This window comes from Grammomys surdaster, unplaced genomic scaffold (genome assembly GCF_004785775.1).
Source record: "Grammomys surdaster isolate TR1022 unplaced genomic scaffold, NIH_TR_1.0 239, whole genome shotgun sequence".
Classification (NCBI taxonomy): domain Eukaryota; kingdom Metazoa; phylum Chordata; class Mammalia; order Rodentia; family Muridae; genus Grammomys; species Grammomys surdaster.
In genome coordinates this window covers 5,637,834-5,652,869 of record NW_021604684.1, presented here as the reverse complement: position 1 = coordinate 5,652,869, position 15,036 = coordinate 5,637,834, and the positions used below count along the sequence as shown (strand labels likewise).

The 15,036-nt window shown below is 44.7% G+C and overlaps 1 protein-coding gene across 2 annotated transcripts in view; it reads left to right on the top strand.

The window, feature by feature from the left end:
* Positions 1-15,036, top strand: part of Znf532 (zinc finger protein 532) — a 113,152-nt gene that overhangs the window by 63,250 nt on the left and 34,866 nt on the right. The window contains exons 5-6 of one of the 2 annotated variants that reach the window (XM_028774230.1): positions 3,249-3,425; positions 11,029-11,191. The exons of the other annotated variant lie outside the window; for it this stretch is intronic. Coding sequence (XP_028630063.1) covers positions 3,249-3,425; positions 11,029-11,191 — 340 coding nt within the window. The remainder of the gene's footprint in view (positions 1-3,248; positions 3,426-11,028; positions 11,192-15,036) is intronic. 2 annotated transcript variants of the gene reach the window in all.

Genomic DNA, 15,036 nt, shown 5'->3' with positions numbered 1-15,036 from the left:
CCTTACTGGGGAAAGCGTTCTGTCCTTCATTTGTCCCAGGCAGATTTACTTAAATTGGGCACTTTCAAGTTTGCATTTGAAATTTTATCATTTTTATTAACTATAGATTTTCCCTACTAGACTGGAGGGTATTCAAACTATGAAAACATGTTAGAAGGTTTTGTAAATTTGCTTTTGATGCTGTGTCCTACTATGAACCCCTATGAACCTCTGGCTGTTTTGGAACTTGCTGAGTAGACTAGGCTGGCCTCATGCCTGCACTGACTCTAGAGCTGGATTATCAGTAAGCACCCCTGGGTCCACCTGTCGTATTTGCTTATTGGGAAATTTAGTTCATGCTGATTCCTTCCTCCTTCTACCCTTCTTCTCTCTGTCTCTCTCTCTCTGTCTCTCTGTCTTTCTCTGTCTCCCTCCCTCCCTCCCACCCTCCTTCCCTCCCCTTTGTTTTTGAGATTTCTCTGAGTACTCCTGGTTGTCTGAGACCTCAATCTGTATACCCCTGGCCTTGAACTCAGAGATCCTCCTGCTTCTTCCTTCTGAGTACTGAGTCTAAAGGCCTGTGCCACCATTGCCAGGCTTATGTTGACTTGTTTAGAAAATATTTAAAAACTTCCAAACATTTCCCTGCCCTCCTCCCCACCCCCCTTTTTGGTGAAGGGTCTTATATTATAGCCCAAGCTGCCTTGAAACAGTTCAGCCTGGGACTAAAAATCAGTGCCACCATGTCCAGTCAGTCCTCTTACTGTTTGAAGTAGTGAGGTAGTTGATGCTTCTTGACTGGGCTTGGCAGCCTGTTGGTTCTGCCTTGTTTCCTGCCCCGCCCCCTTGTCTCTGTAGTTAGTCATTTTTGTGTATTCTTTCAAGATTTTCTTTAGGCTCCCAACCCCACCTCTGTTCCTTCTGAGAGAGGTGCTTATCTTTTGGTCCTAATGTGTCTGTCTCGTAAATACTGACCAGCCATGTCTAGATTCTGCTTAACTTGAAGTAAATGTCAATTACAAATAAAAGTCAACTTTTCTGATTTTTTTCCTGCCTCCTGATACCTACATTTAGGAAGAGATTATTATAGGATTGTATATTGTAAACATTTTTTTAATCAAAAAATAATAGAGCTAGGTATGATGGCACTTGCCTGTCATCCCAGAACTTGTGAGGCCGATGTTTAGTAACAATAAGGGGGTCTCTGAAATCCTCATTGTTGGCCTCTCTTGCCCTGGACCTAGCCTGTCCTTTCTCTTCCCTTTGTTTTCCTTGGGCTCTGTGGTACCTTTTAGACCGTCCGAGTCCCTGTCACTTCTGCTGCCAACTCAAAACCATATTTTACTTCGCTTGTGCCTATGAAGCTTTCTCTTGTGCCAAGTAGCTCTGGGGCATTTGGAGCATCCATTCATGTCTCTTTGCTCCTTTTTGTCTTGATCTTTTGCTTTAAATGCAATCTAGTCCTGTGTTTGATGGGAAGATGCGTGTGCCTATGATACAGCATTCAGATGGCACTGGAGCAGGTGGAAACATCAGCCCCACCTCAGGTTCTAGCATATCTGTCTGTGGTCACACAGTCCTGGATGTGCTTGGTTTCATCTGTGGGCCTCCTCCCCGAGGCCAGGAATCCAGATCTTGCAGTAAGTACCCTGACCCCTGTAGTCGCTAGCTTTTAGGGGAAGGTGGCTAGAAATGATCTGCTCAGTTCTTATTTTACAGATAAGTAACTGCAGACAGGCACATGGACTTGTTCAGGACAATATGTAAGGTGACACAGAAGTATTTCAGTATGTTTGGTTGATTCTGTGTTGAGAGCAGTACTTCTGATAAGATAGTGGAGCTTTCTTGTTTTCCTCTTGTACAGTGTTTTATTTTTTTTTTTTTTTGTATTGCTGTACACTGTGCCCTAAGACAGTGAAACTGCAAGGCTGTAGTAGTTTAATCCCAGCATGTGGAAGGCAGAGGCAGGCGGATCCTGAGTTTGAGGGCAGCCCCGTCTACAGAGTAAGTTCTAGGACAGCCAGGGTTACACAGAGAAACCTTGTCTTAAAACTAACTAACTAATCAAACAAAAAAACTCCAAAATCCATAAACAAGGAAACTGAGAACACCCTGTGATTTTTCTAAAAATGTCTGCAAAGCCTTCTACTCTCTGCTCTATAGAACAAGCCCTCTGTGTCGTTACAGGAGATATCCCCATGGGTCTGTGTGCCTCTAAGCCGGAAGGGTAGAAGTGTCTGGCATGGTGTACCAGAGGGCAGGCCCTGCCAACACATTGCTTTCTTAGGTGGCTTGCATATGTATGACTAGGAACGTGTTTGTCCTAGTCACACAAGAGGCATGTTCTCTCAGATAGTTCCCAAGAGCTGTGGTGAACATTCTTAAGTTTCCATATGTGAAGCAAGAAGACTCCATGATCAAATGGAGGTGTTACCAGTATTGCTGAGAGTCCTTGTGCAGAGATGTGTGGGTTGGGTGGGTGGGGTATTTTAGTTTTGAGGTTTGTTTCTGTGGGGCTAGATTTTAACAGGGAGTGAGCTGATTGTCATACTCAGAAATTCAGAAGCCCGCAGCCCATTGTTTCAGAGATGCTGACTCTATGGAAGATGGAATTTAAAGGCCAAATATGAACACAGTCAGTTTTGTTTTCTAGCAGACAAAACCAGTGGCTGACTTTTACCACCCTCTGGGTCACTACCCTCTGGGTCACTATGCAGTGCAGGTCTAAGACACATTGACCACATCATTGTGTACCAGGAGACTGTGGGTCATGCCCTCTTCGTGTACCCCTCTTTGTCCCTCTGTTGAGAGTGTGTAGGTGCAGATTTGAAGGCCTCTGCCATTGGAAAGGTCTTTTGTATGGCACTAGAACAGGTGGTAGCATCAGGCTCTAGAGTCAGTCCAGCACATGAGTGTCCTTCCCTAATCTAGGATTCCCACAATCCTGCTGTGTCCTCTGGTCCTGATCTGGCCCTCATGGACAGTTAGCCTCACTACACACACACACACACACACTCTTACACTCTCCCTCTCTCTCTCTTCAAAATGTTAAAGATGCTCCAAACACTGACCATTTGTACTTGGTGATCTACACTCTTAAACACAGAATTGTCTTTACTGTGTTGCAAATGGAAAAGGCAAAGTACTTTCCAAAAGCCAGGAGAAACCTCTGTGGGCTATGAGATATGTTCATGTCACCCTGTTGACACAGTGACGTCCCTCTTGGTGTTCAGTGGTCTGTGCTAATGACAGTGTTGTTTCTCTAACAGATGTGTACATTGCAATGTTGTGTACTCTGATGTGGCCGCACTGAAGTCTCACATTCAAGGCTCTCACTGTGAAGTCTTCTACAAGTGCCCTATCTGTCCAATGGCGTTTAAGTCTGCCCCAAGTACACATTCCCACGCCTACACGCAGCATCCTGGCGTCAAGATAGGAGAACCAAAGTAAGTCACCCCATGGCTGAGTTTTCCTCTGCTGCTCTAGTGCTCATTTAGAGGAGGTTGTCATTGTAGCAAATACAATTTAAAATCTGGACATTTGTCGGCTATGTTAACTGTGATGTGTGAACTTCTGCTCGTAGCTCAGCAAGTCATTCTACCTTTTCGAGGGAAGGTCTTTGTCCCAAAATGTCACTGGTTATTTATGCTTTCAGCATCAGTTTTCGCTTATTCTTTTTTTTTTTTTTTGGTTTTTCGAGACAGGGTTTCTCTGAGTAGCCCTGGCTGTCCTGGAACTCACTCTGTAGACCAGGCTAGCCTCGAACTCTCGAACTCAGAAATCCGCCTGCCTCTGCCTCCCAAGTGCTGGGATTAAAGGCGTGCGCCACCACCGCCCGGCCAGTTTTCGCTTATTCTTAAGATGATTTTTTAGCAAGTAAGTTTTAGGAAAATTATAAAGTACAGAAGCAGAAAACCCAAACTGTCATGTTCCATGTAGTCTGTCTATTGTACTATACGTCTTTCCTAGCGGTATTCAAAAGGCGAAGGCAGCTGGAGATACTAGTGACTGAAGTTAACTTTATAGCTATAACAGGTCATTGATTAGTGGAAGTAAATTTGATTTTACTTAATGTTGTTTTTGCTTTAGGGCTGTTGAACAGACAGGTCTACCTGCTTGTCTGCTGCAGGGGCCAGTCAGTGAAGGGGAGGGGAGGGGAAGGGAGGAGTGTGGGCACAGGGGCAGGCCCGTGCTCCACCATCTGCCACTTGTGTGGCCTGGGACCGTTATCTGTGTCAACTTCTCCTGTAAGTGCCAGGTCAGCTATGCCCCATGGTCTGGGAGATTAGAATGAGGTGACATAGTTGAAGTTTGTAGCCCGAGATGCCTGTGTGGGTGTGGGGGAGCTCTGTAAGCATTTGCTCACTTGCTCATGGTGTGTGCACACAGTGTGCTTGGTGATGTTCAGTTTATTTCGGGGTTCATTATGGCCGTATGACTATGAGAGGTTAGGTTAGCTGTGCCAGTATTTTGGTGCATTTTTCTGTGTAACTCCATTATCAAAGATCCACAAGGGAAAGAGATGTAGATAATGCAATATAATACCTGTACTTCTTTATGCGTGTGTGTTTGTGTGTAAGTGTGTGTGTGAGAGTGTGTGTTGTGTGTGTGCGTATTGTCCAGGTTTTCTTTTTAATTTTGGGGAAATATTATTAGATATGTACAAATGACTGTTAGTAAAACAGTGTTAAGATCTATTTATTCACGCTGGGCGGTGGTGGCGCACGCCTTTAATCCCAGCACTTGGGAGGCAGAGGCAGGCAGATTTCTGAGTTCGAGGCCAGCCTGGTCTACAGAGTGAGTTCAGGACAGCCAGGGCTATACAGAGAAACCCTGTCTCGAAAAACAAAACAAAACAAAACCAAACCAAACCAAAAAAAAACCCAAAGATCTATTTATTCAAATTGGTCTTTCTCCTGATGTTTTCTGTATTGATCCTCAAAGGAGGCAAGTTGCACAATTAGGGGATTCACATTTCACTGGATGTCTTTTTTTTTTTTTTTTTTCCGAGACAGGGTTTTTCTGTGTAGCCCTGGCTGTCCTGGAACTCACTCTGTAGACCAGGCTGGCCTCGAACTCAGAAATCCGCCTGCCTCTGCCTCCCAAGTGCTGGGATGAAAGGCGTGCGCCACCACCGCCCGGCTAGGATAGTAGCTTATTAAGTTAGAGCAATATTGCTAAAATTTGAGCACAGTAGGTCTAGAATTTTTATAGCTTTACTTAAAGGGAGATTTTACAGGGTGCAATATTCCCTGCCCTTATTCACAATTCCCCTGCCCTTTATTCACAATTTAAACTTCTATAATTTCTGTTAACCAAGATCAGCTATGGACTAAAATTATTAAGTGCAAAACTATTTGTAGGTTCTAAATTATCCTCTGGTCTAGATCACAGGGTCTCTTCCTGTCCTGCTTCATCACAACATGAACACCCCCTTGTCCACATGTCCATGCTCTGTACGCTCTATATGCCGCCTGCCTGTCAGCCTTAGTAGGTAGCTTGGTGAGGGTGGTGCCAGCACTGCCCAAGAGAAGCAGTAGACCGCTCCCTTTAAGGAAAGAAGTTACAGTCCTAGACCTTCGTAAAGAAACACCATGTGCTGAAGTCTATGCTAAGAGCAAACGAGCCAATGTTCTCCCCAGAATCACTGGATGGGGAAAGTGAAGTCAGTGCTAATTATCTGTCACCCCCAATGAGGAGAAGTGACAGGGAAGCCTGTGTGTGCTGTTGAGATGGAGAAGCCATCTGATTAGAGTGTGCAGTGTCTCTGTGGTTCTGGACCACATTGAGGAATTAGGAATTAGGAATTCAGAAGAAGGAAACTGCATAGGAAAATATTACTTTGATTTTCTTTTTCTTTCCCCCCTTTTGGGGACAGGATTGAACTGCATGGCCCAGGTTGACCTCCAGCTCAATGTCCTCCCACCTCAGCCCCCAGCAGTGCTAGATCATAGGCGTGTGACACTGCTCTGAGCCAGCTGTGTTTTTATATATTCTTTAAGTTTTTTTATTTTTTTTTTTACTCTCAGGTTTCTTTATAAGCAAATACCTAACACAGGCATAAGCTACTATGTTTTAAATTTTAAAATAAAAATGGCATACCGATGAAATGAAAGACAGAAGCCCTGGACCAGTGTGGCTGTGTGTCAGCCAGTGCATCTGTGTGTCAGCAGCGCTAGCTTGTGCTTGCCCCATCCTTGCTCCTCCACTCTTGGCTGAGTCCAGCCCTGCCCTCAGCTGGCTCCAGTGGGTGCTGCTTTAACTCTGTAGGTTCTTCAGGCCTGAGGTACTGTGCCTGAGGTACTGGCCTCCTTGCTACCTCGCCCATTCAAGCTAATGTAAAACTACTTGTCCTGTGACCATTTTGGGGTCATTTGGAATTAACTAAAAACAAGCCAGTGGTCTTCGAATGAGAGCACCTTCCGGTGCTGACCTCTCGCAGCAGTGCTTGGATGGCTGTGGTTATGCAGCCGACTCAGACTTACCCAAGTGACTTCTTCAGTTTCTCATCAGCTACTATCCACCTCACTTCCATTCCTGTACTGAGCATGTAGCTGTCTGAGCATAGATCAAAAGTCCAGCAGCTTTAGACCTCAGCTTGCAAAGTACTGTGTCCTAGATACCACCGTAAGCACTGTGATTCTTGTTTTCTAGGATGTGAGTGCACATATTTTCCCTGCTGTCCAAAAGGGCACTTTGAATCCTATTTAATGATTGCTGGCTAATTTATGTCATTTTGAGCATGCATGCGGCAGGCTGAAATGATAGTTTCTAAGTTGAGAGCTGTATAAGAGGCAGATTTGGAGCAAGCTCCTGAGAAATAAAGCCTACAATGTTGCTCTGTTAGCATGGTCGAGGACCCCTAGGTCTCGGGGGGAAAAGGCCTTGGCACTGGGATTAATTAATTAATACATCAAACAAATGTCCTCATGACTGACCCACATGGGACCTGAAGGTAGTGTTCTTCAGCTCGACAGGGTTATGAGAACCAGCTACACTGTAGAGAGCAGTGCTTCCTGCCTACTGGGATTTAATCAGCAGCTCCCATTCGCAGTTCCAGGGCTCAGAGCCCCCAGTTTATTTGATTTTGTTTCCCACACATGTCCAGCAGTGTCTGGAGAGCTGGGGCTGCAGTACATTTTGGTACCCACCCCACCCCGCCTCCACCAGCAATGGTCTGGTTATCTAGCTGCTTGTGTCATACTCAGGATTTAGAAGTGCTTCTCCAGCCCTTCCCAGTGCTGCATTACGCTTCCCCACAACAGACACAGTACCGTGTACCCCAGGTCCCTCCAGGTTGCTGATCTCTGCCTTTGCATGGAGGGGTTGCCTCTCCCACCTCCAGTTTGGAAAACCTCCCCCTTTCTCTTGCCACAGACTTTTTTTCCTGAGACTTTCCCATTGCCGTCAAGCAGTTTGCTCTGTGTTTATGATTTGTCCTTTCAAAGCATACTTGTAAGCATGTGTTCCTTTTGTTATTTGCTGTTTCTAGTAGCAGCAGTAGTCACTGCAGCTTTTAATGGTTCTTGTTCCACAGAAATGGTGGCAGTACTGAGAACTGGGTACTGAGACAGTTCTGAGAACCCTTCCTCCAGAGTCCCTGCTTTTGTCCCTGGTCCAGCCCAGCATGCTCACATCTCAGTCTGCCTTTCATCCTTGGGTGAAACAGGACATCATGACCTGTTACTTCAGTATGTTCTTCCCTTTATAAAATCAGCTCATAAAAGTCATCAGCCCACAGCCCCTATTCAGGATGCCGGTGATTACCATGGCAGCTCGTTCAGAGCTTTGCAGCTGCCAGACTGTGTCCTTTTCCTTCTTTCCAAGATCCTGACCAGGGCGTGCCTTTTGGATTTACTGTCTTGTCTCTGTCCTTCCTCCAGAACAGGAGGAACACTACCTGCCCTGCACCCTGAACCCCCAAAGGAAGGCTTTTCATCTTTGGATGACCTTTCCTGTCTGGTCCTGCTTTCTCAGAGTCAAGCTGGCTCTCAACATCGGGGATCTCACAGAATGAGGCCACACAACTTCTAGTGGGTCAACAATGGATGCTCTGCCAGGGGCCACCTCTCTGATAGTGAGAGTCACCTTTTGCTGAGCTTGATTGGCCAGCTCTTCTCCTTTTGCTTTTCTTGCCACTGTGTGTTTGTTTTTGCTTTTTGAGTTGAGCTCTCGCTGTGTGGCCAGGATAGCCTGGAACTCACGTCTTTCTGCCTTTGCTGGGATTGTAGAAACACACCAATGCCCCTGGCTCATTAGTGCTTCATGGAGAGGAAGTCTTTTGATAATATACCAACAACTCATTCCTCCACTTCTTCAAAAGGATGCTAAATAACTGTCGTATGATTTCATATCTTCCCTCAAGAAAATGAGAGCCGTGCCTGTTATTGTTTTTTAAGATTTATTTTTAGCTCTGTGTGCGTGTGTGTGTGTTCACATGTGTGTAGGAAACCAGAGATTCCCCTGAGCTGGAGTTATAGGCTGCTGTGAGCAACCTGACATGGGACCATGCTGGGACTGAACTTGGATCCTCTCCAAGTGCATACTCATGCATACTCATAACAAGCCATCGCTACATCCCAATTCTTTCTCTTCTCAAATGCTTGTATCTTGATTATAGAGAATCCATAAAATAAAACTGAGCAGAGGAGTAGAGCATGTGCACATACTGTCATCCCTAGAGGCAGTGATGATTCTGCTTTCTAATTCTTTTTTTTTTTTTTTTAAAGGTTTTTTCGAGACAGGGTTTCTCTGTGTAGCCCTGGCTGTCCTGGAACTCTGTAGACCTGGTTGCTCTGTAGACCAGGCTGGCCTCAAACTCAGAAATCCACCTGCCTCTGCCTCCCAAGTGCAGGGATTAAAGGCATGTGCCACCACTGCCCGGCTACTAATTCTTTACCGTGTAAGAAATGTGATCATTGGGCTAGAGAGATGCCTCTAAGTTTAGAACACTTCCTGCTCTTCCAGAGGACCTGAGTTCAGCACTCATGTCTGGGGCTCCTGATGGCATGTAATTCTAACTCTCAGGGATCCAAACTGATCTCCAAGGACACACACAATATGTGTCATATATGTACACATGTGGCATACATACACACACACAGACACTAAAACAAATCATTAATAAGGAGGATATGTATACATATAATATATAGCCTTGTTTTAATTTTCCTGAAATCTTTATAAGCAATTTCTTTCAAAAATATCCTCTATGTGATGGTTTGTTTCATTGGACATTGAGGCTCTGCACATTAAGCAAACAGTAAAGAAATGAGCATCCTTGGATACCTGTTGCTGTGAGGGTGAAATATCACAGGTGACCAGCACTGGGCTGTGTTAGGAAAGCCTGCCGGGAATGAGCTGGGTTTTTTTTTGTTTTTTTTTTTTTTTTCCATCTGTATGGTGAAAAGTGACTGCTTTGGCAAGACCTTAGAGAAACATGTGGTCTTCTGGTTACATTTCAAAGTCTTCTGTGAGAAAAGACAGTTAAAACTGTAGTTGTAAAAGAAATTATTTATATTATCATTATCACCACTACCACCGTCATTATCATAGACATAGTCTTTCTAATTAGCCCTGACCAGGGTGATATTTTCTATATACTGGGCTGGCCTTGAACTCATAGCAACTCTTCTGCTTCATCTTTCAAGTGTTGGGAATCTAGACATCCACCACCATGCTGGGCTTAATTGGCGGTTTGTAACAGCATTGTCCAGTAGAGAATGAAGCTGTGTGAGGAGCTTTCATGAGAACACACTGGAGAAATCCAGATGGGCTTGTGGGTCTCCTTTCTCTAGCTTTGCTGCGCACCTGACCCCCTCTCCTCCCCCAGCCCCCGCCGTTCTCTTCAGCCAGTTACTTCCCTTTCTTTTCTCAGCTTCTCTAGACTCTTCCTGCCTGTTCCACAGTCCTTCAAAGGAGCCGTGTTTCACAGACCCTCCTTAAGGGGTGCTGTGTCCCAGCTGCACACAGGGGAAGTGTTGCACACACACCCCAGTCCCACCAAACACCCATACTGGAGCTTTGAGCTTCAGGAGAGATCGAATTGGGTAGAAGAGATTTGCTTAGAAGATTTCAATCTGCTAAATACTAATTTAAGGAGGTAGATTGGGATGATGCATTAGGTATGGAAATATTGTCTACTGTGTGGATACTGTAAACCATTTTTAAGAAGCATTGGGTTTTCCTATGGTGTGTGTGTTTTTTGTGTTTTTATCTCTGTAATTGTACACTGGCGTTAAAATTGGTATAGAAAGGATGGTATTCAAGTGGAAAATTGCTAATTTTTTTTTTTTTAAAGATTTATTTATTTATTTTATTATGAGTACACTGTAGCTGTCTTCGGACACACCAGAAGAGGGCATCCAATCTCACTATGGATGGTTGTGAGCCACCATGTGGTTGCTGGGATTTGAACTCTGGACCTCTGGAAGAGCAGTCAGTGCTCTTAACCGCTGAGCCATCTCTCCAGCCCCCGGAAAATTGCTAATTTTAATGTACACTCAGAACAGGCTATGCAGGTATTAGAGTTTGGCTGTCTTTAGTTCATCAATCAGATTATATTTCTAGTTAGGGACCACCATTGAACTAGATTGGTTTGTTCAACCTCACCAAAAAAAATCACTCCACAGTCTTTCTTGGGTTAGGATGCACTGTTCAGTTGTATTGTCCTTTTCATTCTTTTTAAAAGAAAGAAAGGAATGGGGGGGGGGAGAGAGAGAGAGAGAAAGAGAGAGAGAGAGAGAGAGAGATTGATTGTGATATTTCTTGCTGTGTGTTACAGTACTGGAAGGTTCTGTACAAACGTGCCCATTGCAGCATGATTAAGGTTTCTAAACAAATGTTGCCGAGTATGTCTTAGAACCAAAGACTTACCTGTGATTTAGCAATGTTGACTGTCTTGAAAAGCTTGCACCACAGCTAAAATGTTCTCGTTTGTCCCCTCTCAATGGCTTCTACCTCCTGAGTTCCTTAGATGCTAAGTCGTAGCTTTGCCGTGAGACGAGGCTGGCTGACTGACTGTATTTCGCTGCGCTTCTTCTGTTCTAGAATAATCTATAAGTGTTCCATGTGCGACACTGTGTTCACCCTGCAAACCTTGCTGTATCGCCACTTTGACCAGCACATTGAAAACCAGAAGGTGTCTGTTTTCAAGTGTCCAGACTGTTCTCTTTTATATGCCCAGAAGCAACTTATGATGGACCATATCAAGGTGTGTGTGCGCGTCCCTCCTCCCGTCTAAGTGAATCGCAGATTCATGCATGGCTGTAGGCCCTGGCTGAGCTGCAGATTTCTGTAGAGCATGCTGCTATCTAGGGAAAGAGATGGATACTGACCCATTGCCACATGCTGTCTTCATGTTCAGTTGGTGCTTTGGGGTGCTGTTACTCAGGAGTCTTGCTTTCTCCCAGAGACTGCTGAAAAGGAACAGGTGTGCATGCTCTGGTTTAAAAGAATAAAATAAAGTTATTAGGGCTCTCTGTATGTACATGAAACTGACGACTGTGAAGTTTTCTTTAAAAAAAAAGAAGTTTATTTTTGTTTTAATTATGTGTATATGTCTGTGTGTGGGTATGTGCATGTGGGTTCAAATACCCTTGGAGGCAGAGGTCAGACTCTCCTGGAGTTGGAACAGGCTATGGCGTGGGTGCTGGGAATGAACTCGGTCTTCTGCAGGTGCAATATGTGCCTTTGACTGCTGGGCTATCTCTTCAGCTTTTGTAGTTGTCTGTTTTGAGAACTCTGTCATACGAGATTAAGAAATAGGAATTTTGATGAATTATGCTAATTCATATAAATATTGATACATTCAGAAAAATTGGGTTCCCCCTTGAAATTATATAAGCATTTAACTTTTTATTGTATTTGATACCCTTTAGTCTTTCGTGTTTTTTTCTCCCTATAAAAATAGCATATAATTCAGTTATGATGGCACATACTTTAAATTGGAGGCAGAGGCAGAGGCAGGAGGATCTCTGTGAGTTGAAGGCCAGCCTGGTTTACATGGCAGGTTCTAGGCTGGCCCTGCATATTTTACCTTATCTCATTTTACTGTTATATTATGTATATGAGTTTTTGCCTGTGTGTGATGTATGTGCACTGTATCCAAGCCTGGTACCTTCTGAGGTCAGAAGAGGGCATCTGTTTCCCTGTAACTGGACTTATGGATAGTTGTGAGCCACCATATGGGTGCTAGCAACCAAACTCTCTGCAAGAGAGTAGTAAGTGTTCTTACTCACTGAGTTGATGGTAAACATTTAGGGTCGACTAGGTGTTGAACATGCTGTGGTGTTTAGTGTAAAGGCTTTGTTTGGATTCTCTTGGTTCCACCCCATCAAGAGGCACCAAGCTCCACTTTCAGCCTCAAAGGCTCCTACATAGTTATAGCTTGCTTGCTTTTTTTGAGACAGAGTCTTACTAGGAAAGGCTAGGTTGCCTACCACGTAATCCATATTGGCTTTGATTTTCTGGAAATCTTACTGCTTCTGCCTCCTGAGTGATGATCTTGAAGGCTGGGGCCACTGCCAGTCAGATCTGGCTTCTTACTTTTCCCTGTCAAGGGGAGGCAGGCAGGGAGAGGAAATTGCCTCTCACAAGACTTCTGAGCTTCGGTTTCTGGAACTTAATCTTGGCATCAGGAAGTAGTTAGTATCTGTAGGAGGCAGGTGTGGGTCCCCTTGTGATAGTGACCATGGGTGATCGAGATGGAGGAAGGGGGATCGAACCCTGTGGCTGCAGGAGGACTGGATTGGTTTTAGTTACCTGAACTTACTGGCCTGTGTGATAAGAAGACAATGGGACTGGTTTTATTTTCAGTACATCCTGTTGTCCTAAACTCCTGTTACTATGCTTGGTAAGAATAAATACAATGTTTTAGAGGCGTGTTTATGTTTAAAGTGATGCATCTCTTGTTCCATGTTTAGCTTGCCCGATGCCTGTAATGCCCAGTGATGTGATCATGAAGCAGAACTGGAGTAGGGGCAGGGGGGAAGGTGGTCTCGGCCCTCCTCTCTCTCCCCACCCCCTCTGTCAGTCTCTCTCTTCTGTTCTCACATTTATTCATTCCGTCTGTCTGTCCTCTCTCCCCCTCGCTCTCTTTTGTTCTCCCTCACATTTGTTCATTCTCTCTCTCTCCCTCTCCTTCTCCCTCTCCTTCCCAACCCCCCATCTGTTTCAGGTGGCCCATTTTTACTTGATTCACATCTCTGTTCTTCCAGAATCTGTGTTTATTTACCTATACTGACTTTCACATCCAGGCAAACCTTTAATATATTCTCATCCAAGTTAGCCATTACAGAGCTAAGGGAAACTCAGTCCTGAAAGAATTAAGTTGTATTACTATTATGTATTAGATGATTCTGGGGATCAAATGTAGGGTCTTGCATGTTCTAGGCACATTTGTATTCCTTTCATTAAAAAGACAGTTGATTTTAGTCTTGCTTTTACTCACAGTGAATAAGAAACACATAAATAACTTAGAGCCGTCCAGTGCTCTGCTTGTCTTGGCAGAACCCCTACTTCTTTTCCATGATTTTTGTCTATGGGTTTATTTTTTTGTCCCTGCCCCATCTTCCATTTGCGTAGAAGCTTATGGAAAATTTAAGGATTGAGACTTTGTCCCTTTCATTTTAAATATTTAGAAACGTTCAAAACTCAGGAGCTGGAGAGAGAGTGCAGTAATTAAAATGGAAGGATGACACCTGGTCTCTCCATGGACACATGTCAACCCTTGCATGCACATATGCACACATGCATGATTCCACACACACACACACACAAGTGTAAGCAGGTTAGCTATATACTGAGGCACAAACTAGGCACCTTGTGTACACACAGAAGTCTGGCATGTACATGGAAAATGAGCAGGTGTGACCGTAAGGAAACTGTCCACCCTGCTTCCCTCTGTGCAGGTGAACTTGATCAGATGTTGGTCTCTACCCCATGGGTGGGCCAGTTGACTCTGTGTGTATGGAGATCTGTTTCTTCCTGGGAAGGACAGTGTGGAAGAAGACCACTAATGCTGGTGCTGTTTAGAAAGCATCTGGGGGTAGGGGTGGGGAGCAGAATGACGCCATCCTTGACTGCTCTGGGGTAACCAAGCCTTTCATAGAGCTAGTCTCTGTGACCGTGGGGACTCAGGTGGCAGAGATCCTGAACAGATAAGCTGTATCTCAAGGCACAGGCTTGCTGCCTTTAGTACAGAGCCAACAAAAATCAAAGTGAGCCAGTCTTTAGAATCAACTACATCAATTGGGTCTGGTGGTACTGGCTCAAACCTCAGCTACTGGGTTCGTAAGTTCAAAGCTTGCCTGAGTGTAGAGCAAGTACAAGGCCAGCTTCGGCAACTTGATAAAACTGTCTCAAAATAAAAGGTGGGAAGCTGCATATGTCACATGGAGTGCTTGCCTGGAATGCACACAGCCTTACATTCAAGGCTTAGGACAGAAAGAGCCAAAAAAAGCTCTAATTATACTGATTTTATCACACCCACATTCAGAATCCTGTAGGTTTAAGATGGCTGCTTGTTGGCTATTGTATTAATGTTAATATACAACTACTCGATTTTAAAAGGCTTTTTGAGTACCTACTGGGCATACTCAGAGAGGCTGTGCACTCCTAGTAAAGGTGGGTCAGGAGGTAAGAGCTACCCCCAAGCCCTGACGGTACTTGTACCCAAAGGTTCCAAGAATATGGAAAGCAGCATGTCTTGCTGGATCGTGGGCCTTGAATACTTCTGCACATTAGTCTATTTAAACAGTTCTGCAAGCGGGAAGGTGATGCTCTCTCCAGAAATGGTCTGCCACGCAGGGAGGGAGAGCCAGGATGGTTCAGGACAAATGGTACTGATGGATAAGCCTTAGAAAAGTATTAGGAACTATGGTCAGTATGATGGCTCAGTGGGTTCAGACACCTGATGAGCCAAGTTTGATCTCCAGGACCGTCCTGAATGGTGGAATGACACTCAACTCCTGCTAGACACCTGGTCTCCACATGCACATGCACCGTGGCGTGTGTGCGTCCACACACATATGAACAGAATACATGCACACATGCACC